General features: G+C 37.7%; 1 protein-coding gene across 7 annotated transcripts; it reads left to right on the top strand.

The window, feature by feature from the left end:
- Window positions 1–758: 758 nt before the first annotated feature.
- Window positions 759–27,191, top strand: usp19 (ubiquitin specific peptidase 19). 7 transcript variants are annotated; one of them, XM_066670304.1, is made up of 26 exons: window positions 759–917; window positions 2,897–3,225; window positions 5,967–6,086; window positions 6,277–6,413; window positions 6,632–7,141; window positions 7,526–7,874; window positions 9,099–9,255; window positions 10,815–10,886; window positions 10,981–11,096; window positions 11,689–11,912; window positions 13,578–13,770; window positions 14,530–14,663; window positions 14,776–14,934; window positions 15,273–15,383; window positions 16,274–16,384; window positions 16,493–16,594; window positions 16,740–16,880; window positions 17,022–17,140; window positions 17,493–17,636; window positions 18,019–18,362; window positions 18,679–18,789; window positions 18,881–19,097; window positions 20,644–20,796; window positions 20,935–21,101; window positions 22,032–22,207; window positions 23,498–23,958. In XM_066670304.1, the coding sequence occupies exons 2-26, from the start codon at window positions 3,060–3,062 to the stop codon at window positions 23,777–23,779; spliced, it is 4,515 nt and encodes a 1,504-aa protein (XP_066526401.1). In that variant the 5' UTR covers window positions 759–917; window positions 2,897–3,059; the 3' UTR covers window positions 23,780–23,958. The 7 variants fall into 7 exon arrangements, with proteins under 7 accessions (XP_066526401.1, XP_066526405.1, XP_066526404.1 ...); XM_066670308.1 differs by lacking the exon at window positions 23,498–23,958 and adding an exon at window positions 25,840–27,191 and having other exon boundaries at window positions 861–1,208; window positions 11,695–11,912; XM_066670307.1 differs by lacking the exon at window positions 23,498–23,958 and adding an exon at window positions 25,840–27,191 and having other exon boundaries at window positions 861–1,208.
- The last annotated feature ends 698 nt before the right edge of the window (window positions 27,192–27,889 follow it).

Here is a 27,889-nt window from a genome sequence, read left to right as displayed (position 1 = left end):
CTCTAGTGCTTCAATTTCCTCAGTCCAAAAACACAGGTTGGTTTGTTGACTGTGTGAAGTTGTCCACATGTGTGTTCTGCCCTGTGATGGACTGACATGCTTTACAATATCTATGCCTGCCTAGACCACTGCAACACTAAACAGGAAAAAATAGAGATGATAAATCATGTTTTTTTTCGTTCATTTGCTTTAAAAACTTAAAACTGTTCAGAACTGTGAGCGGTCTGGTGCCTGCCTGGAATTATTGGTGAAAGGAAGGATCACATGCTGGACAGGGCACCAATTATAGGACGCACCAAACTCCTTAAAGACAGTAACCCAATAATCAAACCCAGGACCCTGAGACCCTAGAGCTGTGGGGAAGTGTATCGCCACGGTGCTGCCAGCCATGCTTTAAGTAAAATATTTCAATCTCCAAGATTTGATGACCTCTGAACATCAAATGATTATTTATGTCTTCAACAACATCCTAAATGTGATCCATGTATATTTACAGAATTTAAATGAACACTGGTGTTTTTACCTTAAAATACCAGCTTTATAATTAGCTTGAGGTAGTGCTGTAAGTGAATTATACTCTGCAACGTTATGGAGAACCCAAGAGCAAAAATACATGTTATATGTATAATATAATAATAAACTATGTTCTAAAACTTTGCACAGACCACATTTTATTGTCTATCGGTGTGTTCCCTTTGGCGGGTGTGTGCTTATATTCGGGGAAGAAAAACATTTCTTTCTATTTAGCAACATGTGCGCCAACATTTTCTAAGAGATCTAGCTGTATGACATTACTGACCCCTGCTGGTTTCAGATTTTCAGCAAAGCGCCTGTAGGCCGGAAGTCATGTCTGTTTGCAGTGAAGCAGGTTCACGGGTGTGATCTCGGATCGGTTTGTTTTCAAGCCTCAACAAAGTGTGAGTGATCAGCCGCAGGAAGACGAGCCCAGCGGCGGGAGGAGGATTGCAACCTCCGCTTTTCTCTTTCCACTCGGCGCTGAGGAGTTTTCTTTACCGAGCAGAATGGGCCCTGGTTAGCCGGAATATTCTGGAAACGAGTGGCAGACCGCTTTCAGTCGGTAGGCACTAAGAGCTAACGTTAATGCGGCCAGCGGCTCCGAGTCTCGGGCTTAAACTCTCATCGAACAGCCGGCTGACCGCCGCCGAACACCGAGGCCAAACCCCGTCCTAACGCCACTCAGAGAAAATGTAAGGGCAACGGCGTTTGCCTTAAACATTTCAGTGATATTCAGCAGTGACACTGTTGTAGCGAAAAAATGTATAATATGCTGCTCCACCCGTCTTTGCGGCAGCTAACCTTAATCCACGCCGAATGGATCCAGTGTTTGAAAGTGTTACGATAATACGTCTTTCATTACCGTCATGACTTTAATCACGGCGTAAACTAAACAATCCTTCGAGAGCGTTGTCAATAAACATACAAGTGGAGTGTAAATGATGATAAACGCTAAATTGAAATTAGCTTCCTTTTCTAATTTTCGGTTCCACCTTAAATAGTGCGGCAGATCTCTATTATATTAGAGTATTTAAGGTGGAACGGAAATTCGCCTGAGAATCTAATTTCAGCCTCGAGAAAAAAGCTGGGTCAAAACAGGCTAACCGGCTAACTTTCAGAGCAGTTGTCGTAAAACAGTTATATACCAAATTTGGCGGCTAACATATAAATAGCCGATATTATATACATGAAAAAGACATTATTCTGTATTTCACAGTTTTCTATTTTGACAATGACCACTGTTAAAATGGAGCCGACGCGGATTAACGTTTGCGGGCTGATGTTATCGGACACCGGCATCGAGGATGTAGAGCCCGTCAGCTAACGACAACAAACCAGTCTCTAACGCGCACAGCGTTTATGTGTATAATAACGTTACATTAAGCGTATGTAAAGTTAATAGGTTGTTAAGGGGTCAGTCTGTGTCTTTGTATAAGGTGATATTATACATTTCCCCCAGTAGATAGGCGTGGGTTTAGCAGTGTAACATTTTGTTGTTAACAAAGCTATCTTAGCTACACCGAGCTTAATCTTCAGCCACTAACACGCTATGCTTATGACCTTTTAAAGGGCCTGTGTCACTAAAAATACATTGCTATTACGTTGCTGGTAAGGGGTTTGAAGTGTAAAATATAAACGCTGGTAATGTTTAAAAACACAATTTTCACCCGTCTTTACAGTCCAGTGTGTGGAGACCCGGTTGTAAAATCAGCAAATTTCGAATTAACAATATTTAACTTGTGGCCTTACATATTTGCATATTGCCACTGTCCAATCAAAAACATGCATCTCCTTTTTTGTCAGTTTTTAATCCACTATATCAGCTTAACACAGTAGCTGCTCCAGGATTACTTGGAATATAATATTTTTACATTTACGTCACCAGGAATTTAAGAAGTTTTTTCTTTCTCCTGTTAAGGTGCTATTTTGAATGGAAATGTTTTTCACTCAACAGCGACAATATACACCTATTCAGACTACAGTGTTTTATCCCTGATTAATATTGTAAGGGCACAGAATAAAATTTTTATTTATTTTTTTTTTTTTAAATATTAAGGAAGGTTTAGAAGTAGGACCAAGGTAAAAATGAAAATGTTTTGTACACACTCTATAAATGAACAGAAGAATGTTTATTTTTTAAAAATCTGTATTTATGTATGATATTACTTAAAATTTTCGTTAACTTCACAGTTGAAGTGCTGATACATTGAAAGTTTAAAAAGACTATAATCTATAGTTTAGAATATAGCTGACATTATTGCTCTCTTGCCTTGTGCTCAGTGATTCCAGGGAGGCTCTGGACACACTGCGACCCTGAACTGGATAAGCGGTTACAGATAATGAATTAATAAAGGATTAATTATTGCTCTCTTCCCATCAGACTCCCCCAATTCTGTTCTGGGAGTGATCTGACTAGAAACGCCGCCAAGATAGCTGGACCAGGCAGGAAACGACACAGCTCAGAACCGGACCCCAGTGAAAGCGGCTGCGCTAGCGGGAGTGAGGTTGGTGACAGCCAACCCGTAAGTGGCAAGTGGCTTAAGATGGCCAGCAGTGGCACTGCATCTAGTGAAGCAGGCCGCAGAAGAGCGCAGCGAGGACCTGATGACTCTACCAACACCAGCAAGAAGAAACAGAAGGATCGAGCCAACCAAGAAAGCCGAGAGGCCAAGCGGGCAGCTGCAGTAGCCAACATAGAGACTAAGAAAGGTGAGCAGGGAGGTCTTGAACTTGCTGGGTTCTTGAACTTTGTATCCTGTTTTATTAATTAATCTTCTGAGGGCCGCCACCTCATTCTGTGACTTCCATCTTCCCAGTCTAGCCTTTTAGTAACTCTAACGGTACATTTAAACAAATGCTCATGTTAATCAAATATGTCAACTAAGTATCACTGTGGGAACAGAGGATCAAAAGTAAAACTGTTGGCTGCAAAGAAAAAACATTTATGTGAAAACCTGCATCATCATACTTGACAGTGTTGGAGCATGATCTCTGTTAAAGTTTGTCGTTCAACACCAATAATTTATCATTGTATTCACTAGCAAATTATTTACAAATTCATACTTAGATTGCTCCAAATGAACAACGTGAGTAGCTACAGTGGAGACAATAGGTAAATATTGTCTCTTAGCTTAAGCATGGAGTAGGTAGTGAATCAATTGCAGTAACATGCCATTTATGTGCACCGCTATATAACCAATACTGTTCTTTCACATTGTCTTTCTATCTGTTGGCAAGTAATCAAAAAATATAGTTTTCCTCATGCCGTATGTGTTGGCCATAAATATTATAATATTTGTTTTCTCCAAGTAGAGACTGCTAACATGACGGTCCACCAACTTCGAATAATATTGAAGTGTGGTATTATTTTCATTAGTGTCCTTTGTCATTAGAGAAGTTGTATTTATATAATGTTTTTGAAAATGTTTTAGTCTGGGCATTTTTGAACACACAAATTCGTCCATTTTCCCCATGCAGCTTAGTTAACACACAAGCTGCATGTTTTCCACCTTATACACTTTCCGGATTAAGAGGCATTGTATGTATGTAGATATACTCTTACGGTACTTTAACATTCTTTTTTGGATCTTACTGAGCCAGAGTTTATAGACCTTTATGCCCTGGTGACTTTGTTGCTCTGAAGCTATGCAGTGTTTGTTTGTTTGTTTGTTTGTTTACTTGTGTGTGTGTGTGTGTGTGTGTGGATCTGTGCTCTCTGGCTACTGAAGTGTTGTAATCCAAGCCTGTAAGAGGCTGGCTCAGTGAAGCAGGGCTTTGTCAAGGTCATGAGAGCGGTTCAGCCCTGTCCCAACTCTTCTCATTCCAGCGCACACAAGCACTTCTTCCTGTGCACTTTTCCCACAGTGTGCTGTAGCTATACAATGATCTAGGATTCCTTTTTTCTTGCAAAAAAAATGTTTACCTCTAGATGGTACTCACTTTATATTGAATGTATTAGTAAACAAACTTGAAATGGCATAAATAACACAACATAAGTAATGTTTTCTTTTACTTTTTTTTCATGTTTTAGGGTTGCAGAAGATTTTCTAGTTGGTGTTTTTACTTTGGCACTATATCTCTAATTTGATTTTTATTTATTTTATCTCAATTCTAACTAAATCTAAAAATACACAGATTGAGAAGACAAATATACTTATAAAAGGGGACTGAAGAAATTGGTATGAAAGACATGCACCTTTTTAAGATCCTTCACTGAGAAAACTCAGAAACTGCTTCTATTCTAAGATAAATTGAGTGACCGGTCCCTAGCATTGACCTCAACTTCAGTAAATTTGTTTGGGACTGCTAGGATTTGGGATTGCAAGCAATATAGGACTCAACTTTGCTGTTGTGGTTTCCAAAGCGCACGGTTCCCATTAGAGCAGCGTTTCTCAAAGTGTGGGGCATGTAGGTATTGCAGGGCGCAAGGAATCTGAAGAATGAAAATGTAGCTTGCCTGGAACCAAAATATGCTTTTATTTGCAAACTTTTATTTTGAAAATGCACCACAGAGATCAACACGATTTGGCAATGAGTCAGACACCATGGGTCTTCTTTCAGCCTTCGTTAAGGTTCCTGTTCAAATATAAAGCTGCTCCAACCATCAGCTTCACTGACGTCTGCTTCACTGTCAGATTCTGGTTTGTTAAGTTAGTTTTTCCCAGCTCTGGGCTTGAGGTCAGTAACGAGCACAACAGATAACACTAACGGCTAATTACAGTTATAAAAGCGGTGTTCAGGTTGTGAGAAAGCACACTGAACATGAAGCAAGTTAACGTTGGTCTCTCTTATCAGTGTTTCTGTAGTGTAGTATGTATAGTTCCACAGTGTGTTGTTTGGGACACAGTCTCACTCTCTAATGTTAATGTTTATCAAATGCGTCTCCACATTGTTATAAATTGAGTATTTTACTGCCTTATCTACATAGGAATCAACTTAAAGCTATCTGATATTTTGGGAATGGGGTGGGCTTTGAGTCAGCAGATGTACCCCCCCCCCAAGCACAGTTTAATTGGTAGGCCAATCTGCTGTATTTTTGAATGTTTGAACATTGATCCTAATGTATCTGGTCTTATAATGTTAAGCTACTGATTTGAAGATAGCAGTTGATGTTCGACTTCAATGAATTAGAAAATTGTAAACTTGCATGTGTTTACCATGTTTTGGGAACATTATGGTACAGATGGGGTACAGAAATTCCCCGTCATCTGAGGTGGGGAATGATAGAAATATTTTGACCACTGCATTAGAGACAGCGTTTTGCAATATCGCTGGCTATATTTCTGAAGGTAGCAGTGCTAAATAAAAAGCTACGAGGGGGCTACGTCCCAAAATGAGAACCCAGCAAGTTCAAGAATGAGATATTTGATTAAATAGCAACCATATAGCATTACAGTAGATTAAAAAATATATATTTTGTCTAATCTTTAATGTTTTGTGTGTTTATGTAGACGTGTTCTTAGATTGGAAGCAGAATGCGAATGAAGTGATTGTCAGGCTGCGATGTGGAGACAGAGCTGAGAATGTGGATTCTGCCTTTTCAGATACAGCCTGCCAGGTCCGCTTTCCAGGTAAACATACTGTGAAACCGCTGTTCATATTTTTTTTTTATTGAGCTCCCTTTTCACCCCACAATTCTTTCCTAGAATTCATTCTATGCTTATCAAGGTTTTATAATCATATTTCTTATTTCCCATTGTCTGTTTTTGTTTTTATGCAAACATATATTTTATTGTGATGGGAATTGTGTTGTGCTCTCAGATGGCCGTGAGTGGAGCTGTCACCTATATGCTGAGATTGAGAGCTCCTGCAGTAAAGTGCAATATAAAGAGAAAGGCAGCATCCTGCAGCTTGTCATGCACAAGAAGATACCCTTAAACACCTGGCCTTCTCTTATGGTAGGAGTGACTACACTGTTCTAAATATGACAAATATGATTAGATTTACCTTAAAGTTCTAGTATTGTTAGCAGTCTTTGACTGGATAGCTACAAATAGAGTGATAGGTATTTGTTTTGTTTTTTTCCCAAAGAAGAAAATTGTTTATTGAATTAATTGGTCTGCAAATTATAAAAAACTATTGCACTTTGAATTTTCTTTCTTGAATTTTCTTAAAGCAGAGTAACAAAGAGAATGAAGTTGTGAACATCTTGAGTGACCATGGCAACACTCATCAATTATCTACAGAGAAATCTAGCCTTACTTCAGAAATACCCAAAACTGCCGCTCAGAAGACATCCTCACCAGTGGACCAGAAACGTGGTAAACCAGAGCGGGGTGTTAAAAGAGGGATCAGGAACAAACAGACAGAGACTTCTGTGAGTGCAGACGTTAAGGTGGTGGAGCCTAAACCAGGTTCTAAAGGGGACCACACCCCTGAGCCAATTGCAAAGCGCACAGTCCGCACTTTAAAAAACACGAAGGAGCCCACCGTAGCATCCGGTCTTGCACAAGATCCCCTGCCCAAACCAGCAGTCAAGAGCAGGCCCATTACACCTGCCAACTGTGGTTCATCCTCTCCATCTTCTGGTACCCAAGAGAACAAGACAGACCCCCAACCTAAAGATCCAAAATGTCAGGAATCACCAAGAGGAAAAGCTGATAAAAAGTCAGAAATACATACACGTGTAAGTTTTAGTCTCTCTCTCTCTCTCTCTCTCTCTCTCGCTCTCGCTCTCGCTCTCGCTCTCTCTCTCTCTCTCTCTCTCTCTTATTTATATATATATATATATAAAACAGAGATGCTTGCATGGCAAGATAAGCTAGTAGTGGGTGGCATTAGCTTGCTCACTCGTAACTGAGATTGCGGCTCGCATCATAAAGCAAAATATCGACAGAGCGATGGCTCGCATCTCAGAAGATTCATAAGTTGATTCACTTGTAAGTCAGGTGTGTGTGCACTTTTATTATATATCTCACACACACTCAACAGGAAGAAAAATGGAATAACTTATAATTTAGATATTGAAATTATACTACTGTGTACTTACAGTATTTGTTTTGATTTGTAGGCCGAAGCTGGTAAAAATAAACAAAGGGTGCCTGATTTGAGAGGAGAGCCGCATGAGGCACCTGCCCTGCAAATACAAACTCCAATTCCATCACACAAACCAGAGGAGAGCTACAGATGTGCAACGGCTCCTGAGGAGAAAGATGTAGAGAAAAGAGTGGAACAGGGGACTGAGGCTGCTGTGCACAGTCAAGGACAAACCGAGGTCCTGCCCCACCATCAGGCATCTGGAGGGCCTGTTTCAGTCACTACTGCAAAGGAGGAGCAGCCTAAACACATTGAGGAGGAGGAAAAGAGGGACAAATCTAAAGAGGAGCCATGTGAAAAGTGTCACAAGGAAGAGGTTGCAGGTCAGTTCACCACCCTCTAAGTCAGAGTGCAATGCCCTGAAGCCAAAATCTTTTCAAGGATCATTAAGTGGGAATAGATCTAGGCAGTTTGGACAAAAATTGTATCATAAAGCTTTCTGTCAGGAGACTGTAAAATTATGTCAGGTTATGTTGTTGTTTTTGTTGTTAGCTCATGTTAATTGACTTGTTATTGATTTGGTTACTCAAACTGAATACGCAGTCACTCCACTGTGCCCATTTTTTTTCATTTACATAAACATTAATTACATTATTTAGCTTGTAGCACTCTGGTGGAATCTATGTAGTATCATTTAATATTTTACTATTTCGTTAATCACTAAATTGACTCATAGGCAAAAGCTCCACACAGATAATTCATTATGGACACAATACTTTATCCATACTTTATTAGATGCAAAACAGTGTGTGGCATTTTATTCATGCCCAGTGGTTGGGACATTGCCAAGACTTTTTATCTATAGCAGTATCTCTGTCTACAATCATTTCTTTCACACTCTGCACTGTACAAGATGGAAGCAGAACTCTACAGGTGATTGGCATTTGGCTTGTCACTCATAGCACAGTCCATTATGAAGGGATCTGATAGAGGGCCAGGTTTAAGGGCCAAGGCAAGAGCATGGATGGCATGTATACATAAAGCCAGACAATGTGCACTTAAGTGCTTTCCTGGTTGGTTTTCATTTAATGCATTCAAGTAAGTACCGATTGCTCTATTGAACATTTTTCATAAAGTAATTGGTGACGTGTCTGTTGTGATATATATAATTTTATTTCCCGCAGTGTCATTTGTTTCTGCTCTACCCTTAACTTGCTCAAATGTTTCATAGCTGTTAGATGTGACAGCTTCTAGTGCTCCAGAGCATCTAGCATGGTAAAATCTGAATTATAACCTCAGAAGAATCCCCTGTGGTTAAAATAATATTTGAGCAATGACATTACCCATGTGCGACTGAGTCTAGGGAGGATTGCAATTGGCCATATTCCCACATTGGGGGAGGGAGAGAACTGGACAGCAAAATTCATGCACACCCTTCCACAGAGTTAGATACCATTTCAGTCAGATGTCAACATGGGCATGTAGCAAGACACTAGTTTTCTATAGCACTGTGCTCTTTGGAGTAACATGTTTAGAGTTTACAGTTGTGAATTGACTGATGTGATAGCAAAATTCTCTAAAAATAAACGACATGATTATGTTTTTAGGTCCAGAGCCAATGGTGAACTTAAAGTTTGTGAAAAATGATTCCTATGAAAAAGGGACGGACCTCATGGTTGTCAATGTCTACTTGAAGGAGATCTGCAGGGAGACTTCTAGGGTGCTCTTCAGGGAACAAGATTTCACCCTTATCTTCCAGACCAGGTGGGTGGAAACTTATGTCCACATGGCTTTACTTAAGTGCACAGGGCTTTATCTTTATCTTTTAATGTAGAATCTGTTCTGAAAAATGTTTTCTGAACTCTTGTTAATGGTTTTACAGGGAAAGTTTTACCTGTAGGAATAACTAAGGAGGAATATTTTTTGGATCATTATGGATGTTTTGCGACTAGAACATGCAAGGTTTTGATCAGTAATGGCAAAAATCATAGTCGTCATTATTTTTTGCGAACATTGATGTCATGATTAACACACTTACTCTTTGACCATGAATTTATTGAACATCTAAAATGCCTTGACTCTTTGAGTTGCTGAAATGTTCAAGAGTGTTTTGTGCTTTTAGGGAAAGACAAAAGGGAAAAAATGCTTTAATTTCAAAGCAATGGACACGTGGCTATTTTGTAATGTCAGAAGGTGTTATGTCATGCCACTGGTTTTGAAAAGAAATGTTAAAAGTGATCCTTACCTCCTTACCTTATCTCAGAGTGTGTGCCCACAGTGCTGTGACATACTCAGTCTTGCACAGACGTTCTCTATCAAAATACTCTCACAACAGTCATGGTTTACAAACTCCTTTACTTGGCACTCACAAGCAACAGAAACAGCTGCCTGGAATTCCTACCAGGAATAAAGAATTGGCCACAATAGTTGATGGAGTCTAGGAAAGTTTTGAGGGCTGTTATCAAAGACTTAAATAAATATTTGATTTTGCAATTGCGATTAACATCATATTTATTACAGTAGTGGTGATAGGTGTGAGGAAAAATGTCAGTACAAACATTGAACTATCCAGCTGTAGCATGCACGGGAAACAGTACACTACTTTCTCTGATTAAACTTGATCTTATGATTTGGATTCGTTATAGCAGTATTAAAAATACTGCCTGACAGACCAGGGTTGAAAAAGGCTTGTCTGTTTAACAGTGGCTGAAGCATATCAGTTAGCAATAACAGACAGCTAACTTTAACCTTTATGTGGATTTGGTGATATATTTCTATGCATATAACAAGGTCTAACCTGAATTTGATGTTCCAAATCTCTAAACGGTAAGAGAATGTAAATTATAGCATCTAATAACCTTTTGCCCATGTCATTACTACACTTGTTCTTGCATGCAGTTATAAACATGACTATTAAAAAAGGGTAATTTAACTGTGTTAACCTTTTTGTCTTTTGCCTGCAAATTGTAAGAATAAAGTAATAATGCTTTTAAGATACTAGGGAGAAAACTAAAATAACATGTTTTCTGACTATCAATAAACACAAGTTAGGAACTCAAATTTCACTGTATTTATTTGTTTGACATTTTCGTATAGCTGGTGCTTAGCCTTTAAAAATACAGGAAAATTACAACTTTTCCCATGATATCTAAATTATTTTTGTTTTTGTATTGGTGTTTTTGTATCAAATAAGCAGGTGGTTTTATTACTGTTTCAGCTGTAATAGGAAATTGAAAATATTGTAATATGTAATAGGAAATTAGAAAATAAGCATGTTTTCAGCTCTTTACAATTTTAATGTAACTTTGTATCCGCATTTGCAGTGATGCCAATTTTTTGCGCCTTCATCCGGATTGTGGACCAAACACTGTCTTCAAGTGGCAAGTCAAACTCAGGCAAGAGCTTCTGGTTGTTGCTTACCTTAAACTTCTGAATCGACTCCTCGGCTATCCTTGTCCATTCTAATTCCCCCTGTTTTAATGGTTACAGGAACCTTATCCAGCCGGAGCAGTCTAGTTACTCTTTCACACCATCCAGGATTGACATCACTCTGAGGAAGAGACACAGCCAGCGATGGGGGGGCCTGGAGGCCCCTGCTTCACAAGGTCTGCTGCCTGGCTTCTACTTCCTATAGCACATTCCCTACAAGCAAATGTACAAACATTTACACAAACAGTATTTGTATTTTGTAAGAAACATGTTTGGCATGAATTATTGGTAATCCCTTTATGACAGTGCTTCAGATCCAAATGAGCCTCTGACAAATCCACCTTTTTTTATTATTATTATTACATACATAAACTAATTAATTCATTAATTCGTTCATTTTTTAAAATGTATTTACAAGAGGGCTGTAAGTCATCTGGATATCCAGATTTAAGGTGAAACAGCATATTAGTAATTTCAGATGGATATGAGTGCACAACTTCATGACAGAATATGATTACAGAATGATTAAATAACTCTGATTCAGGTACAAGCCTGAGCCAGACTCCACCTTGTGAAGTTTGAGTTCTGGTTTGTCCTTGTCCTTCTGCCAATTTCCTGATCCAACCAGCCTATATGAATATAAATTCAGTTTATTTAACATATTGTTTCCAGAGTGAAAAAAAGTCAGTGAACCTTTTCATGTTGTAATTACCTTTTATTTTTGACATTTAATTTTCTAACCACAAGCTCTTTTCTGCTTTGTTTAAGGTGCAGTGGGGGGTGCAAAGGTTGCTGTGCCCTCTGGCCCTTCCGCCCTGGACAAGAATCAGCCAGGGAGTAGCCAACATGCTTTGCCAGCAAAGGAGGAGCCTCGAGTGGGAGAGGAGAAGCCCAAGGCCCCACGGCCTGCAGAGGATGCTGGTTTGGAAGCTGTGGTCCCTCGCTCTGTTTCTGAGCATGTTCCTATTAAACAAGAGTCAGCTGTTGTCACGGTGAGACACATTCTGTGGGAATACTGTGGAGTTTGACATTAAGAGGCCTTATGTCTGTGTTACACCAGTGACATATTCATATTAATATGATAAAGTTATAGGTAATGGGTGTCTGGTGTTAAACTGGTTCAAGGGCACACATGAAATATAGAATCACTTTTTAATGCATTTGCACACTAATTTGCTTACTGAGGTGCTTACCAACCCACAAAGAATGAGAAAAATAGGATAATCCAGTCTGTGTGTTGACAGAAAACATGGGATAAATCAAGCCATTCTGATATTGCTGCCTTTATTAGGAACATTACAATTGTTCAGTCCCCTTATCTGAGTATCTCCAAACAGAGTATCGTTTTTAAGTGAGTTGATGAGCTGTTGTAACATCCTGGGGCACTGTCAGAAAAACTAACCATGTTTGTCTAACAGACTGAGCTTATCAGGTGGGGTCAGAGTGCGTGACCCTTCAAACTGGTCCAAATGTCAGAAGAAATGCCACAATTCAACTAAAGGAAAAAGCAATTGACAACACAGGGGCTGTTTAAACAAAATTAATCTTTAGCATGCATTGTTTTTAAGTTTAGAATAAGGACAGTTTGCTCCTGTACTGTGTACAATACAGCAGATACAACTAAATATCAATCTGACACACTACATTAAATTATATGCATTAAAATATGAAAGTATAATGTTATATATGAGTAGTTTGTATTTCTGTATGGACTTTTACTAAGCTTTGTTATAAATTTAAGAAGCTCAATGTGGAACAATATGTTTGAAGAGTGCTCTCCTGAATTTAGCAAAAATAATTTAATATTACCTGTGGAGCAGGATAGAGCAATATCCTCATCTCTGTTCATGCTTTTTAAGGTTTGGAGGACTATTCTTTGTTTTTCTAAAAGACCTCCAGATGCCTTTTAAGAAAGCCTAGCATACCAGACTAAGACCCTCTTGCCCATTTACAGACACTGGGGCTTCATAAATGCATTAGACGGGTTTAGAGCACGCCAACAGAATAGAGAGCTAACAAATGATGAGGAAACCTCAAATTTTCATAAAGTTTTTTTTTTTTTTTTTTTTTTTTTTTTTTTAATTGAAATCATGAATTTAGCCTTTAGGCATTAATTTCTACCTTGCAAATGCATTTGGTGTTACGTCTATCAAGTGCATTTCTTTCTGTGAAAAAGCATTAGGTTATAAATAAACTTTTTTTTTAGACCTGCTCATCTAGCAAGCAGTTTGTCTGTATTTACTTTTGTTCATTGCCCAGAAATTTTCCGACTGACTTTCTTTAAACTGCAAATCAAAATCAGAATCCTGTGTTTTTAGTGTAATATCTGTACAGCTTTTGCTGTATTTTCAGTACAGTGGATTGATTTAGAGACCTACATTGTGGGTCAAAGTTATTAAATAGTTACATCAATGACACCCCCTGAAACCAATTCTCAATTTTAAGTGAAGAGGCATTATGCAGCCTAAGATTAATTTCCTAAGTTTATTTTTGGAAAAGTTAGCATTTCAGCCTTTGTGGGTTTTTATATATATATATATATTTTTACTTTCTTGTAAGGTGATCATGTATAAACATATAAGACTGCTTCTGGTGAATAAATCAAATGCTGTTGATGATGATCTTTCTTATTCAGTGCTTTTTGTCTTCCCCTGCAGCCAAAGCCAACTTGTATGGTGCAGCCTATGACCCATGCTCTCCCCAAAACCAGTGAACTAACTGAGGGAGAGGAGGAGAAGAAAGTATGTCACCCTGGCTTCACAGGACTAGTCAACCTTGGCAACACCTGTTTTATGAACAGTGTAATACAGTCTCTGTCAAACACACGGGAACTGAGGGACTACTTTCATGGTTAGTGCTATTAGGTGTATGTACGGCCATTGTCTGTAGTACATGCTATCTTTTTAAATAAATTGGCTAGGCATTATAAAAATCATTAAAAGTTAAAATCCTTGAACTGTGCTAATTGTTTTCTTAGTATATCTCCTTCTTAGTAAAACGAGGAGCAGGTATGGTTAGGATTGTGATTCAGTCTCAGTCAGAAGTGGTGATGTCAGTGTATGTTAAGATGGTACGAATGGATCAGACATAGCAGTGCTGCGGGAGTTTTTTACTCCTTAGTGTCACTGCTGGACTGAAAATAGTCCACCTACTAAAAATATCCAGCCCCCAGGGTCCTGTTTCCATTCATGTACTAGAGGACAGCCAACACAAATGAGCTACAGTCTCTGACTCTGTGTCTACAAGGTGGAACAAGGTATGTGTGTCTAACAGAATGAAAATGAGTGGACAAATCTGTTCAGCAGCACAGCCTTGTCTGATCCAGTCATACCAATGCAACACACTAAAACATGACCACATGGTAAAAGTTACAGCAGTGTTGTCATAATTGAAATGCACTTAATTAATATTCAGTTTACTGGAACTGTAATGAAATCACTGTCGAAAATTGTTTTGGTCATTTGAAAAAAATGAATGCATTTTTGAATTCACTGCAAATTATCGTGTTCAGATAATAGTCAACATGTCTATGGCATCTAAAATGCTTACTTTTAATGTGTGCTTAAAATTTGTTGTGTGCGTCCCCCCCCCCCTCCCCTGCCCTTTCAGACCAAGCATTTGAAACTGAGATCAATTGTAATAACCCACTGGGCACAGGTGGAAGGCTGGCCATTGGGTTTGCAGTTCTCCTCCGTGCCTTGTGGAAAGGCACTCATCATGCCTTCCAGCCCTCCAAATTAAAGGTACTAGTCAAAGTTTAAAATAACTACTCAGGTTCTATTCTACCCAATGTCACTGCTTATATTGGCAGCCCTTTTTAGCCAGCTAAATAATTCTTTCTTTCTCTTCTTGCAGGCAATAGTAGCCAGTAAGGCCAGCCAGTTTACAGGTTATGCTCAGCATGACGCCCAAGAATTCATGGCCTTTCTTTTGGATGGGCTGCACGAGGACCTGAATCGCATTCAGAACAAACCTTACACAGAAACTGTGGACTCGGATGGCCGCCAGGATGAGGTGGGCCACAGATTCAGTAACTCTGATGTAACCCTGATCTTGTTTGGTACTCACAAGCGCACAGTTGTCATTGTGGTCCTTCTAGTGTTTTACTCATAAGATTTTTTTACAATTAGAAGTTGTGGGAGAATTGTAATCCAGTGTGGTTTGTTTATGGTATTTGTAATCTTAATTATTGTTTATATTTATGCAAATGTGTACAAAACTCTTGGAATATTCTTATTTGTCATCAGAATAAATATTGAGAACACCAAGCCTATTAATATAGACTTAGTATAAAGCAAAACCTAATGTTAGATGCCAAGAACCAAGTTTTATTTGCGATTATGATCTGACAGGTTGTAGCAGAAGAAGCATGGCAAAGACACAAGATGAGGAATGATTCCTTCATTGTTGATCTGTTCCAAGGCCAATACAAGTCAAAGCTAGTGTGTCCAATGTGCTCTAAGGTAAGCAAAGTAATGGCATTTATTTGCTAAATGCTAATGGTGGCTGTCTGACTTGGACCTAAAAATCAGTGCATACATTTATTTTTCTGTCTTTATACCTCAATATGGAAAAGTTATTGTTTTCTAGAAATGAATGTTTGTAAAGTCAAATCTTTCAATGATGCCAGATTCCTGAGCGTAGGCTAGTGATGCATAAACTAGGTCAGAATGCATTGTATGGGTGATGTCATGGGCTCTGTCCATGTTTTGTTTTAGATTTGATGAGATCATTATGGTTCAATGTTTTTTAGTCACTTAAAAATTACATTAGGAAAGATATTTCAGTATTTCCATATACCATACACAAATATAATGCCCTAATGCAATGGTTCTCAAGCTGTGGCATGCATACCACTAGTGGCATGTGAAGTAGCAAGAGGTGGTACGCCAAATGACCTCGAAAAATGTACTACGTAATTAAGGAATTTATTCATAACTGAAAAATAATGTTTTTATGTGTAAATTACATAATGTTTCACAGTTTTCATAATTATGCCTCAGTTAAATTAATTTGTTTTGTAGTAAAATATAACGTGTTAGACATACACCATGGTTGATCATGGGGGGTGGGCGGCATTCCTCCACTTTTGCCCTAATGTAAAAAATCACACACACAAAAAAATAAATAAATAAAAATGGGTACCCCACCCCACAACCTCCCATGACCACTACCTGTCAAAGGTGTGTGTATAGAATGGATTATATAGCAGTTAACCACAGTCCCCTTGATGAGATCATTATGATAAGGTATTACTAGAGAGTTTTCTGCAGCTTCATTTATATCAATGTGCCAGTCTTCTGAAGATTTTGGTGATAGTCTGTTTATCTGTTTTGCTCTTTTTTTTTTCTAGGTTTCTATTACCTTTGACCCCTTCTTGTACCTGCCTGTGCCCCTACCTCAGAAACAGAAGGTTCTGTCTGTTTTCTACTTCGCTAAGGAACCACACAAGAAACCAATAAAAGTAAAAAATTAGCAAGAATTTTTTTTTCTTCTTTCTCCACTTAAGCATTTTAAATTGTAGCCATTTGTAATTTTGCCTTTTAAAATGGTTTATTATCTATTTTTGAAGTTTTTGGTGAGCGTAAGTAAGGAGAACTCAAGCACAGCAGAAGTGTTGGAGTCAGTGTCTCGGAATGTGAGGGTCAAACCAGAAAACTTGAGGCTGGCTGAGGTATGAGGCTTCTGCCTTGAACACTTCTTATTTTAGTATTTGCTGTTATACTGATCCTATATGCAAAGACTATTGAATGGATCAGTGTTTTTAACTATTAATTAATTAAATTAATTATCACTTTCTATTTGTGTTGCCGCCTCAGGTGGTGAAGAGCCACATTGGACGGATCTTCCTGCCATCTCACTCTCTTGACAGAGTCTCATCCTCTGACATGCTCTTCTGCTTTGAGGTGCTGTCCAAAGAGCTGATTAAGGAAAAAGTGGTGCTACTAAGGGTCCATCAGGTATAACACACTAACACATCAACTGGTTAAATTTTTACAAAGCTATACTTGTTGTAAGATTATTGCTGTACTTTTTTTAATTAACTGAGTTATTACTTAGTGTTATAAATATCTTTACATGTTTTTGACTTTTACCTAAAGAGGCTTCAGGTACCCAGTATCCCGATACCCAAGTGTGCTGCCTGCCAGAGGACTCCTCAGTTAGATGATGAAAAACTGAAACGTTGTACACGGTGCTATCGTGTGGGCTATTGCAACCAGTGAGTTTTTCATGCTTCATTAATGTATTTAGTTGAGCAAATTCAAATGATTTCTTTAGGTTAAAATATTGGAGAAAAACACAATGTTTGCACAGGTCACATTTGGTTTCTGGTATATTTTTCATTGAAAAAGAGTAACTTTGAATCATAATGTGTAGAAGTATGTTTTTGCTAATGTGATGTGCATGTGTTCATATGTTTAATGTTTGAGTTATGCCTGATGTTACCACCAGGTGATGTTGATGACTTTTAATTGTCATGAATTAAATACAGTTGAAATGTTTGATTAAAAGACATGGTGAATGCAAAGTTTTGTTTTTGTTTTTTTTTTTTGTTTTTTTTTTAACTGTAGGGCATGCCAGAAGAATCACTGGCCTAGCCATAAGGGCCTTTGCCGTCCCAACTCTGAGAATGTAGGTCTGCCGTTTTTGGTCAGTGTTCCTGAGTCCAGACTAACCTATTCTCGTCTCACTCAGCTCCTGGAAGGCTACTCCCGGTAAGAGTTAGTGTGTGCTACAAACCTAAAAAGCTCAGTTAGAAATGAGTTTCTGTGGAAATTCAAAGAGTGAATGAAAACTTACAGACAAGTTAATCTTCAGCCATATACAAACAACGTCCCCGTCCCCCCAACATATCGTTCCACCTTAAAAGACATGGAGATTCTGAATGTAAACCAATAAGAGAAAAATATTTCCCCACAATCTAGACATTCCCTTTAAGTAATTAAGTAATGTTTTATTTATGTACTTGCATTTGTTTATATGTTTGTGATATTGGTAGGGCTTTGGTTTTTTCACATTTATATTGAAGTATGAGTTGCACCAACAAACTAAGCATTAATTACTCTTGCATCACTTGCTTTTTAATCTTGTTTTAAGGTACTCTGTCAATGTTTTCCGGCCTCCCTTCCAGTCTGGCCGGACATCTCCAGAAGCCAGTTTGTCCCGTGGTGACCAGTCTCCCTTAACAGGGGCTGTTCCTGTAGGTTCAGGGCCAGAGGAGGAAGTACTTTCAGCTGGCGGAGCAGGAGATCTACAAGAGCAGACCAGCAATGCCTCAGGACATGAAACCGAGCCAGGGAAGGCCCTAGATGACGCAGCTGGCGATTTAGACAAATTGTCTTCACGCACCACAGACTCTGGCTTCTGTGAGCAGGCATCAAGTTCCAAAGATCCTTTCAAAGAAAAGGAAACCTCCTGTGAGAAGGCTGTGAGACCAGAAGGTAACATCCAATTTGGGTATCTAATAAACCAGTGTTTTCTGATCCTGGAGTGCTCTGGCAAAGAAGTGGTGTTTTTTTTTTTTTTTTTCTTTCCCCAAGCTAATATAATCAGCTAATGACCAAAACTGTTATAAGTGGAGAGGTGTGAGATAAAGCAAAGAAAACACTAATATTTACCAGACAAGGTTAATCCAGAAATAGGAACAACCGTATAAACCCTGCTTTTGAATGTAATTTTTTGTGTTAATATTTGTTTCATTTAAAAAAACATAAATTACTGAGATTTGTAACTGAGATTACTTTTTCTGTGGTACAGCTGCTGTCCCTGGATATCAACAGTCATCTGAGTGTAGCTATGGGAGTGCTTCTCAATTTTATATCTCCCTTCTAGACACTAACAGTAAAGAACAAAAACTTGAAGACAGAGGTTAGTCATTTATTTGTTTTTCAGGTTTTATTCTACAGAGGAATTGCTTGTCAACACTGCTTTGTTCATTGGTGAATGTCTCCCCCTGTAGGTGATGCAGTACTGGAGGTCCCTGAAGACTGCACTTTGGAGCTGGTGTGGAAGAATAATGAGCGCCTTAAGGAGTATGTGCTGGTGCGCTCCAAAGAGCTGGAGTTTGATGAAGACCCAGGTTCGGCTAGCGAGACTGCCAGGGCAGGGCACTTTACTTTAGAGCAATGCCTGAATCTTTTCACAAAGCCTGAGGTGCTAGCTCCTGAAGAGGCATGGTAGGACAATAAGTACATAAGCATTTACGCTGACTTTCAAATGTGTGTGAACAGTATGTCTTTGAAATTTTCCCACTTATATTTGTACTGTTTCATGTCAGTTATTAAACATAGAAATACCAATCCACTCTTTTAGTAGATTTTAGTAAAAATGTTTACACATCTACATTCCCCATTTTCAGAATTGATTTCAGAATGTAAGAATCTGATACATTTGTTCTCTTTAACATTTATTTAAGTAACAACAGAACAAAGATTTCCAATGTTTTGACTTATCACTTTGACTGTACTTTGTAAATATGGACACATTTTCAAATTGTTGCCTGTAACACAAAATTAGTTTGAAATTACACCTTTGATAAAAACCTTCTTATTGTGGAATGTTTAGAAAAGGTATAAAATAAACATCCAAAATCGTATCAATGAAAAGTGCATCAGTACACACGGCAAGGGTGACTTTAATATCCATTTCAACATGTTTTTCTGGGAAGTCCAGGGTTATTTTAGCAAGAGAGTTCCACGCCTAATTATCTACTACCACAGTGTGGCTTCTGTGCTTGGCTGGCCTATCTGCACTCCAGATCTGTCCCCTATTTAAAATGTATGATGCATTATGAAGAGAAGTGTCATAGAACATCGATCATGGAGTGTATCAAGCATGAATGAGGAAATACGTTTGCAGAACTTTAACAGTTTGAATCCCTGGTTTCCAAAATAATTTAAACTTTTTATATAATAATTAAAAGCAAAGATGTTGTAACATGGTGGCAAACTTTCTAGTGTCCCAAATTTTTGTGCGTGTTACAGGCATCAAATTGTTTTTACAAAATAGGAAGTGAGCAAGCTGAACCTCTTTTTCACAATTTGTTTTGGATCATTTTATTTCCACACTTCTACAGAGTTCTCTTATTTCTCAACTGTCTTTGTGTCTTATTTAGCATGGCTTTACATTACCTTTACACTCGCACAAAAGCGGATCTTGTGTTATTTAGAATATATGAGACATTTTATTTAGGGTGCAGTACAGTATTGGCACGTATTCTCGTATCAAAATGGGAGCAAAATCAGAACAGTTTGATTTATCCCATGTTTGCTGACAACAAAAAACTTGCTGGAAGGCACACAGGATGCTCAAATTACTGTCCTAATACGTTGCAAATTGAATTCATATGCCGCCTTAATTATTGTCGTACTGTAAGTAGTTAGATATGTTTCTGTTTATAGTGTAATTTAGACATCTTCTCTTAGAATCTTTTGTCTGTTGTTATTTTTTTTCCTCAGAGTGAAAGTGCTTCATACAAGCCTTTCATGGTCCTTTTCCCTGCACATTAATTTAATTTACTACTTCTGTAGCAAGTTCAGTTCTTTCTATTTTTTTTTTCTATAGTGTGCAAACAAATAAAAAAAAAAACCTTTAAATAAATGGATGAATGTGTTTACAAAATCAGTATAGAGTTATTACTATACTGTGAAAACCTAGATCTTGTTTCTATTTATTTATTTAATTTTGGTAATGTGTTCATCGTGTTTCTTTGTCTGGTTTCAGGTATTGTCCAAAATGTCAGCAGCACAGGGAAGCCTCCAAGCAGCTTCTGCTTTGGCGTCTGCCGAATGTGTTAATCATTCAGCTCAAACGTTTCTCCTTCCGCAGTTTCATATGGAGGGACAAGATTAATGACATGGTTGACTTCCCTGTGAGGTATTCAGAAACACACTGTCTAGTTCAGACCCAGTGTTTATTTTAGCTTGTTTCATTTGTACTGTTTGTATATTTTTAAAAAATCACTTCATACATGACAAACTACATTGAATTTGACAATGTTCTCTGTGGATGCAGGAATTTGGACTTGAGTAAGTTCTGTATTGGACAGAAGGAAGATGTCCAGCAGCCCCCCATTTATGACCTCTATGCTGTTATAAACCACTATGGAGGGATGATCGGAGGTCACTACACAGCATATGCTCGTCTACCTAATGACAAAAACAGTCAGCGCAGTGATGTTGGTAGGTGTAAGCTCTTTCTTTTTCCACTTGTGTGTTTTATGCAATACTTGAGATTTAGTATGATTCTGATGGTAAGCCTTCTATCACAACACCTGAAAAACTACAGAGAAGTATAAAACAACAAGTCTGAAGAAACATGTTTTGTATAGGTGAGCAACATGATAGTATTCTATGACATTTTGCTTTCTCAGAATGAAATAGATACTGTCAAATTTAATTGTTTGTTCAGAAAATAATCAGTATATCACTGAAACCTGTTTCCTTGAACATCTTATTATTTGTTTGTATATATACAGTTTAAGAGGCCACACTATCCAAAGTATATTCTGTTGTGTGTGTGTGTGTATGTATATGTGTATATATATATATATATATATTAATTCGTTGATATATTGCCTTTTAACCATTTTTCAGAGTCAAATGGGTCTGCAGCCTAATTGACATTCTTCACTTTGAATGTGCTGCTTATCATTTCAGCACATTACAAATATTACTATCAGGGTGCAGTCTGTTCATTTGTATTCCTTTTTTTGTTTTTGTTTTTTAGACAACTGGCATGTTAGTTCTCCACTCCAACGGAAGTAATAAGAACAGCAAGTTCAATCAGAACTTATTATTATTAAGCAGAGCTCTGCAGTGTTTTTTTTTTGTTTTTTTTTTTTTAAATGTCATGATTTCTTCCAGAACTGTTGCTGAATCAGAGGTATTTCCAAAACCTTGACCCAACAGTTAGTGGTGCTTTGCAGTGTCTTTCTTTTTAATCTGTGTAAGCAAATAAAAATCAGGGGTATAACTTAGTATCTTCCATTAGGGTTTTGTACTGACACTTCTTGCTGACCTGTGCATACATTTTCTTTTGCTGAAACAGCTTTTCTTCGATTTTGAACAAATAAATTGTATTCAATTTCGTTTTTTGCCTGTCCCTTGCAGGCTGGCGTCTGTTTGATGACAGCACTGTGACAACGGTAGAAGAGAGCCAGGTGGTGACACGCTATGCCTATGTACTGTTCTACCGCCGCAGGAACTCTCCTGTGGAGCGGCCACCCCGTCTGCTTGGACCCCTGGGAGCAGAGTCCTCTGTGGCAGCTGGAGCTGCAGCAAGCCAGGTGAGCTCAGCACTTCTCATCTGTCTCTTCTGTCATTTTGGCTTACTCCTAATTGATAATGTTCCGAATGCATTTTGTATGGCATCACATCAATGTCAAAATTAGAGGGTTGGAAAAAAAACACCTGCCCACTTCATAGACTATATACAGCCCACCTACTATGAGAAGCAGAGAAGTTTATACAATCCACTGTTTACAGCAGGTTCAGCTCATAGTATTATGTGATATACATGTGGAACTGATGTTTTCTGCGACTCTGAGGTTTGACACTCTGAAACATTTGCCAAGAGTTGCTTCATAATTCCAGATACTCAAATAATTTATTAATTCTGGAGTCAATTCCACAAACTTGCTTAGTTTACTTTGTATTCCCTGTGCTCTCATTGTACAGAGGTAGTATGTAATTATTTTGGCCATTGTTTCATCTCCTATTTTGCACTTTCCCCATTTTAAAACGAGAGTCAAATGACCATGGTACACCTCCTCCATGTTTGTTTTTCTATAGAAGGCTTCTAGAATGCTGGCCATGTACAGTATATGAGGCGGGCGGTCACAGAAACAGGAGACATCAGCCAATAGCATTGACTGAGAGAAACTGCCCTAACCTGTTTAATTTCCTTGTTCCCAAAAAAAAAAAACAAGTTGGCACAAATAAAAGAATGTAGATTCTCTTTATACATTTTGTTTTAATATTGACAGTGTGGTGAATAGTGCCATGATGACTTAAAAAAAAATACCCTTTATGTGGCTTTGAGTATGGCATCTGGGTTACATAAGCGTTTCCAGAGATACCATTCTGCGGTGAAAATGTTTAAGGTAGTTAAGTGTGAGTTATTTCTCTGACTCTCTAACAAAACCTGAGGCAGACCATGAAAGATTTGTCTCCCAAGGACAGTGGAATAGAGCAAAGTGTCCTGTCTGTAGGTATTACTTTGTAAGATGCTTGCGAATGCATGTTCGTTCCTTTTTATTTATTTATTTATTTATTTTTTAAGTATTGATCAGTATTTTTAAAAATATGTTCTTTAGACACTGCAGTTTGTTTTCTTTCAGCTGTTTTTAAATTAATCCATAGTATGTGAAATGCCAAGAGGTGTTTGTGCATGGTATGATTCAATTATATTTTTTCCTGAATGGACCTCAGAGCAGTTATTTTCTCTCAGGTGTTCAGGTGTTGGTAATGCTTATGACATTCCTTGTGGTAATATGTTGCCCTGCTTTGGCTGTGATTCGGTGCTTTTGAGACCTGGCCCTATCCCAGAACCTGACATAGGTTTCCGCCAATCGCAGGCGTCTCTGATATGGCAGGAACTGGAGGAGGAAGAGGAAGGGCAGCGAGGTGCTCCTTCCCGAAGCCTGTTCCACCCCGGCCTGCGAGGACGAAGGGCCAGGACGAGGGTGGAGGAAGAGGAGGCTGGTCGTGGAAGGCTATCGCAGAGCAGACAAGACCACGTCTCTGGTTATTCTGATGATGACCGTGTCAGATGTTTCATTCTGGTCACTTTGGCAGCTATGTTTGCATTGCTGCTAAACCTCATTTACCCTTTGCTATACAGGTCTCACTGGGCTTAGGCTAAAAGCTGTAACTTTTATTCACACACAATTTAGTAATAAATCTAAAGGTAAAATGAGCTCGCCCATCAAGCCACATGCATAAAGAAAGAATGAAGTTTCTTCTGTTTGCACTTTACAGTAAGAACCTGTGATGAATTTTTTTATTTTTTTTTTGTAGCTGTGGGTGCATCGGTAATGCCTTTAAACTTCCTTCTCAAATCCGGGATAGATATCTAAGATGTTACTGTGTGTTGTATGTATGTAATTATTTATTTACATCTTTTTAAATTATTATTATTATTATTATTATTATTGATTTTAAACACAAGGTACTGTATATTCAACATACTTTGTACAGATTAAGTATGTTTTACTTGTATAGATATTTTTCATATTTGAGTCAGATATAGCTGATTCTGTTTGGTTACTAAATTAATACCTATCCAATGTCTGGAGCAGTAATAATTTATTTCAGTTTGCCCAATATGATGCCTAAATGATACCTGATAATAGTGATTTATATTTTCCATTTATCAAAGCCAAACTGTAGCTAAAAACCAAAACACATGGTCATGTGTCTTCATATAAGCTTAGTATCTGAGGTAAATATAATTCCATACCTTACTTAAAAGGGCTCATATCACAGAAAACAGGATATTCCTTGGAAACTATTTGTATCGGAAACTGAATGAGATAGTTTTATAGTCTGCAGATAGCATAATTTCTAGCTCCCCATGTATGTGATGCCAACATCAACAAATGTATTTATATATATATATATATATATTCAACTTATTGCCCTATTTATGTATGTGGAAATTTTTCTGAGGAGTAAATGGAATTTGAAAAGTAGCTTTGTTTAATTTAAAAAAAATCTATAATTTGTTTTTATTTTATTTAAAACCATCTAAACATCATAAATGGACCTCAGAAAATATATGGGAATGGGTTATTTTAATCCTCTCATACATGTGTAGATCTACTTATTGTGGATGGTCCTTTTCATTGATCAAGTAACTGTGTGATGTAGTATATCCTGGAATTAAAAAAAGATTTTTATCAGTGCATTCAGATTAATCATATCAATAGTTCATGTCATCCCACCGGCATTATCAAGACATCAAGCCCACTTGTTGCCTTTTGTTAAATGGCATGTTGTAGTCTCTGGCCTCTAAGAATGGCCTTTAAAAATACCTCTAGGTGTTCAGTGGGAATATTTTATTTGTTTATGTCCAAATGTAATATGTTTGGCTTGTCTTTGTGTATTTACCAAGTTTGGTTAATATACTTGTACCGTCCAAACCTTTTATTACCAAAGCTTGGGCCCTTATTGTTTTACCTGAAGAATGTATTTTTAAGAACTAAAAATACCTGTGATTTTCTTGGTCACATTTAGTGCTTCCCATCACTGTGCATATTTTCATTAATGGGTTAAAATATTGCAAAATGTATTTGCAGTTTAAGTCCTATACTTGAAATTACACTTGAATAACTGTTTTACAGCTTGTGAAGGGCCTGTAGTATTGACTGGCGTGCTGAAGCCTCAGGGATAATGCAGGTGTTTTATGTAATGGTTTGTGTGTTTCATACATATTTAGTTTCCATGAGTCCTTCAGCAGATTTTAAAACCACTGGAAATCTTGTTCCATTGTTTTGATTTAATTTTACTTATGCACTTTTACACTCAAACTACAGTAAACTGCTGACAGTTGAAAATAAATTAAATGGATGGTGATGCAAATTTTTTTTGTTATTTTTTATGTCTGATCCATTTTTCCCCCATGTATTTCCTTATTTTTATTTATATAATCTGTAATACATTGTAATGATAGCCTGACTTGTATGTAGTGTTTTTGTTTTGTTTTTTTAAACCTGTTTAGAAATATTTTTTTTATATATGTAACAAATGCTTAAAAAGAGATTCTATAATATGCTGCAAATCTGTCACAGCAATAAACTATACAGAATCTGTACTTTTTGTAAAATATAAATAAATTTTCAGACACTTTCAGGTCAGCTGTCATGTGAATAAACAGGACATGTGAAATCTCCGATTATAACCATGGTTTATTTTACAGGCTTCTAGCCAGGCTCTCTTTGCGACTGACCTGGACCCAGAAGGACCCCCTCAGTTGGGTGTGGATGTGACCTCTGACCTATTCGCTGGTTCTGCAGAATGCTCTGGCCCATCCTATACCTGCATGGAGGAGGTGGACTAAAGTGGCCCTAAAGCTGTGGCAGTGAAACAGCGGCACTTGCCTCAGGGAGACGTTTTCCTTCCTCACAAAAGAAACTTCAGTGTGCATCAGCTGTTCAAGCACAGAAAGGGTGCTTATGTTGCACCTGTGCAACACTTAATTCTACATGATTTAAGGAAGAAAAAAAATCCATCCATTTGTAGATCTCCCAACACTAACGCTATGCTAAGCTCCACTGTAAAGAAGCAGGCTGTCTTCAAATAAACATGTGCACAATTCATATAGGTTTATCTCCAGATGTGGAGATGTGCACAGGGATAATCACAAGGACATGGGGTGGGGGCATATGTTTGTTTTCACATCACAGAGAAGGTGCACTACTCAGAGGTGTTCAGTCACCCTGGTTTTTTACAAGGTGTTTAATTGCTTATCACACATCTGCACACCATTTTAAGAAACTGAAAACATTGTAGACAACCTACCAGGTTTGAAATTTGCTGGTTAATGGTTAACACAGTTGACAAACAATGAACGATTCACGCCCATATTGACACACATGATGGACTGTTTGGCATTTTGAGTGTTTTTTTTTTTTTCCCCTTCTTTCTTTCTTTTAGTATTTCTCCAGACTGTAACATGTTCACTTCTAGGATTTGCTAAGCGATGCTTGAAATTGAGTTATGTAAACAATGTTGAATATGGACTTTTTTTTATTATCATTATTAATTAATATCAGAACAGAAGCTTGAATGACAGCTTTTGTCCTGTACTTCGCCCATGTGTGTCATTTTTTTTTTGTTGCTGTTTCCTTTTCTATGTTTTGTGTAAATGTCTATGTCAAGTGTGGAGGCTTGGTTTTACAGAGCGACATGCATGTTGACAAAGTGTAGTGTATTTTGTGTAATGCCCACAAATTTACTTCTTTTTTTTTTTTTTTTTTTTTTTTTGGGAGTGGATTTTTTTTTCCTCCTTTTTTATTAGACTGCATATTATGCAGAGGCTGGGGTTTGATCATAAGAATGCTGCTGTGAATATAGATATAAATGGTTAATATAAATAAATTTTTGAGTTAACTCAGAAGGCTGTTCAGTGGCTGTATGGTTTGTTTGTTAATTTATTAACTCAGAAAAAAGGGTAACATTGTTCACATTTTAAGCCTCACAAGACACTGAAATATTTAAGATTTCTTTTTTACCTCCACAAATGATTGTTCTGCAAATTAATATAATTAGGTATGACACACATCATACTAATTGTTATCCTCAGTTTCCTAACCTTTTTTTTTTCTTTCTTTAAACGTAAAACAAACCAAAAAAACCTACTTTTCTTAACAATGCTCAGTGTATTATTGTCATGATTGGTCTGTTCTTTGTGGTTAGTAGTTTTGGGGGGAGTTGGGGCTGAGCAATCCCTCAGGAAGATTGTAAGCATCCATGAGACAAAAGATTACATTGTAAGATTCAAGCATGCAAATGCAGTTTTAAAAAATCAGATACTTTAGCCTATTTGAATGCCCAGTGACCTTTGGAAATATCACTACGCCATCAGGCAAGGAAAATCTATTGACCAAAAACACCCCTCTAGCTGGGATCTGGAAATATTACAAGGTTTTCACAGGGCTGTTCCAAAGAATTCCATTTAATTTAATGCTTTTATAAAAACAGTGCACAACTGAATGTTTATGTCCACACTGGCTGCATTTTAAAGGAGCCAAATTAATTAATTATAAGAGGTGTCTATAAACATTTAGACATACTGTATAGCAGCTTCAGTGTCATTCCCACAAAAAAGTGAACCTTTAAATTTGTGTCTTACCTGTTCTGGACACAGAGGATTTGGTTTTTTTAAAATCACTAGTAAATAAGGAATCACATGATGATGGTGTCAAAATAAAGTAAAATGTTTTGAGTACCAAAAGCTAAATCCATCC

The sequence above is a fragment of the Hoplias malabaricus genome, chromosome 5 (assembly GCF_029633855.1).
Source record: "Hoplias malabaricus isolate fHopMal1 chromosome 5, fHopMal1.hap1, whole genome shotgun sequence".
Lineage (NCBI taxonomy): Eukaryota > Metazoa > Chordata > Actinopteri > Characiformes > Erythrinidae > Hoplias > Hoplias malabaricus.
The sequence above is the reverse complement of the archived record's forward strand: the minus strand, read 5'-3'. Positions and strand labels throughout refer to the sequence as shown.

What these genes read in the sequence shown, in the direction of transcription:
- usp19 (XM_066670304.1), top strand. Translation starts at nt 3,060, where the DNA reads ATGGCCAGCAGTGGCACTGCATCTAGTGAAGCAGGCCGCAGAAGAGCG. An exon ending in AAGTGGCAAGTCAAACTCAG is followed by an intron (nt 10,887 to 10,980) that starts GCAAGAGCTTCT and finishes TAATGGTTACAG; the next exon opens with GAACCTTATCCAGCCGGAGC. An exon ending in ACAAAAACTTGAAGACAGAG is followed by an intron (nt 18,790 to 18,880) that starts GTTAGTCATTTA and finishes CTCCCCCTGTAG; the next exon opens with GTGATGCAGTACTGGAGGTC.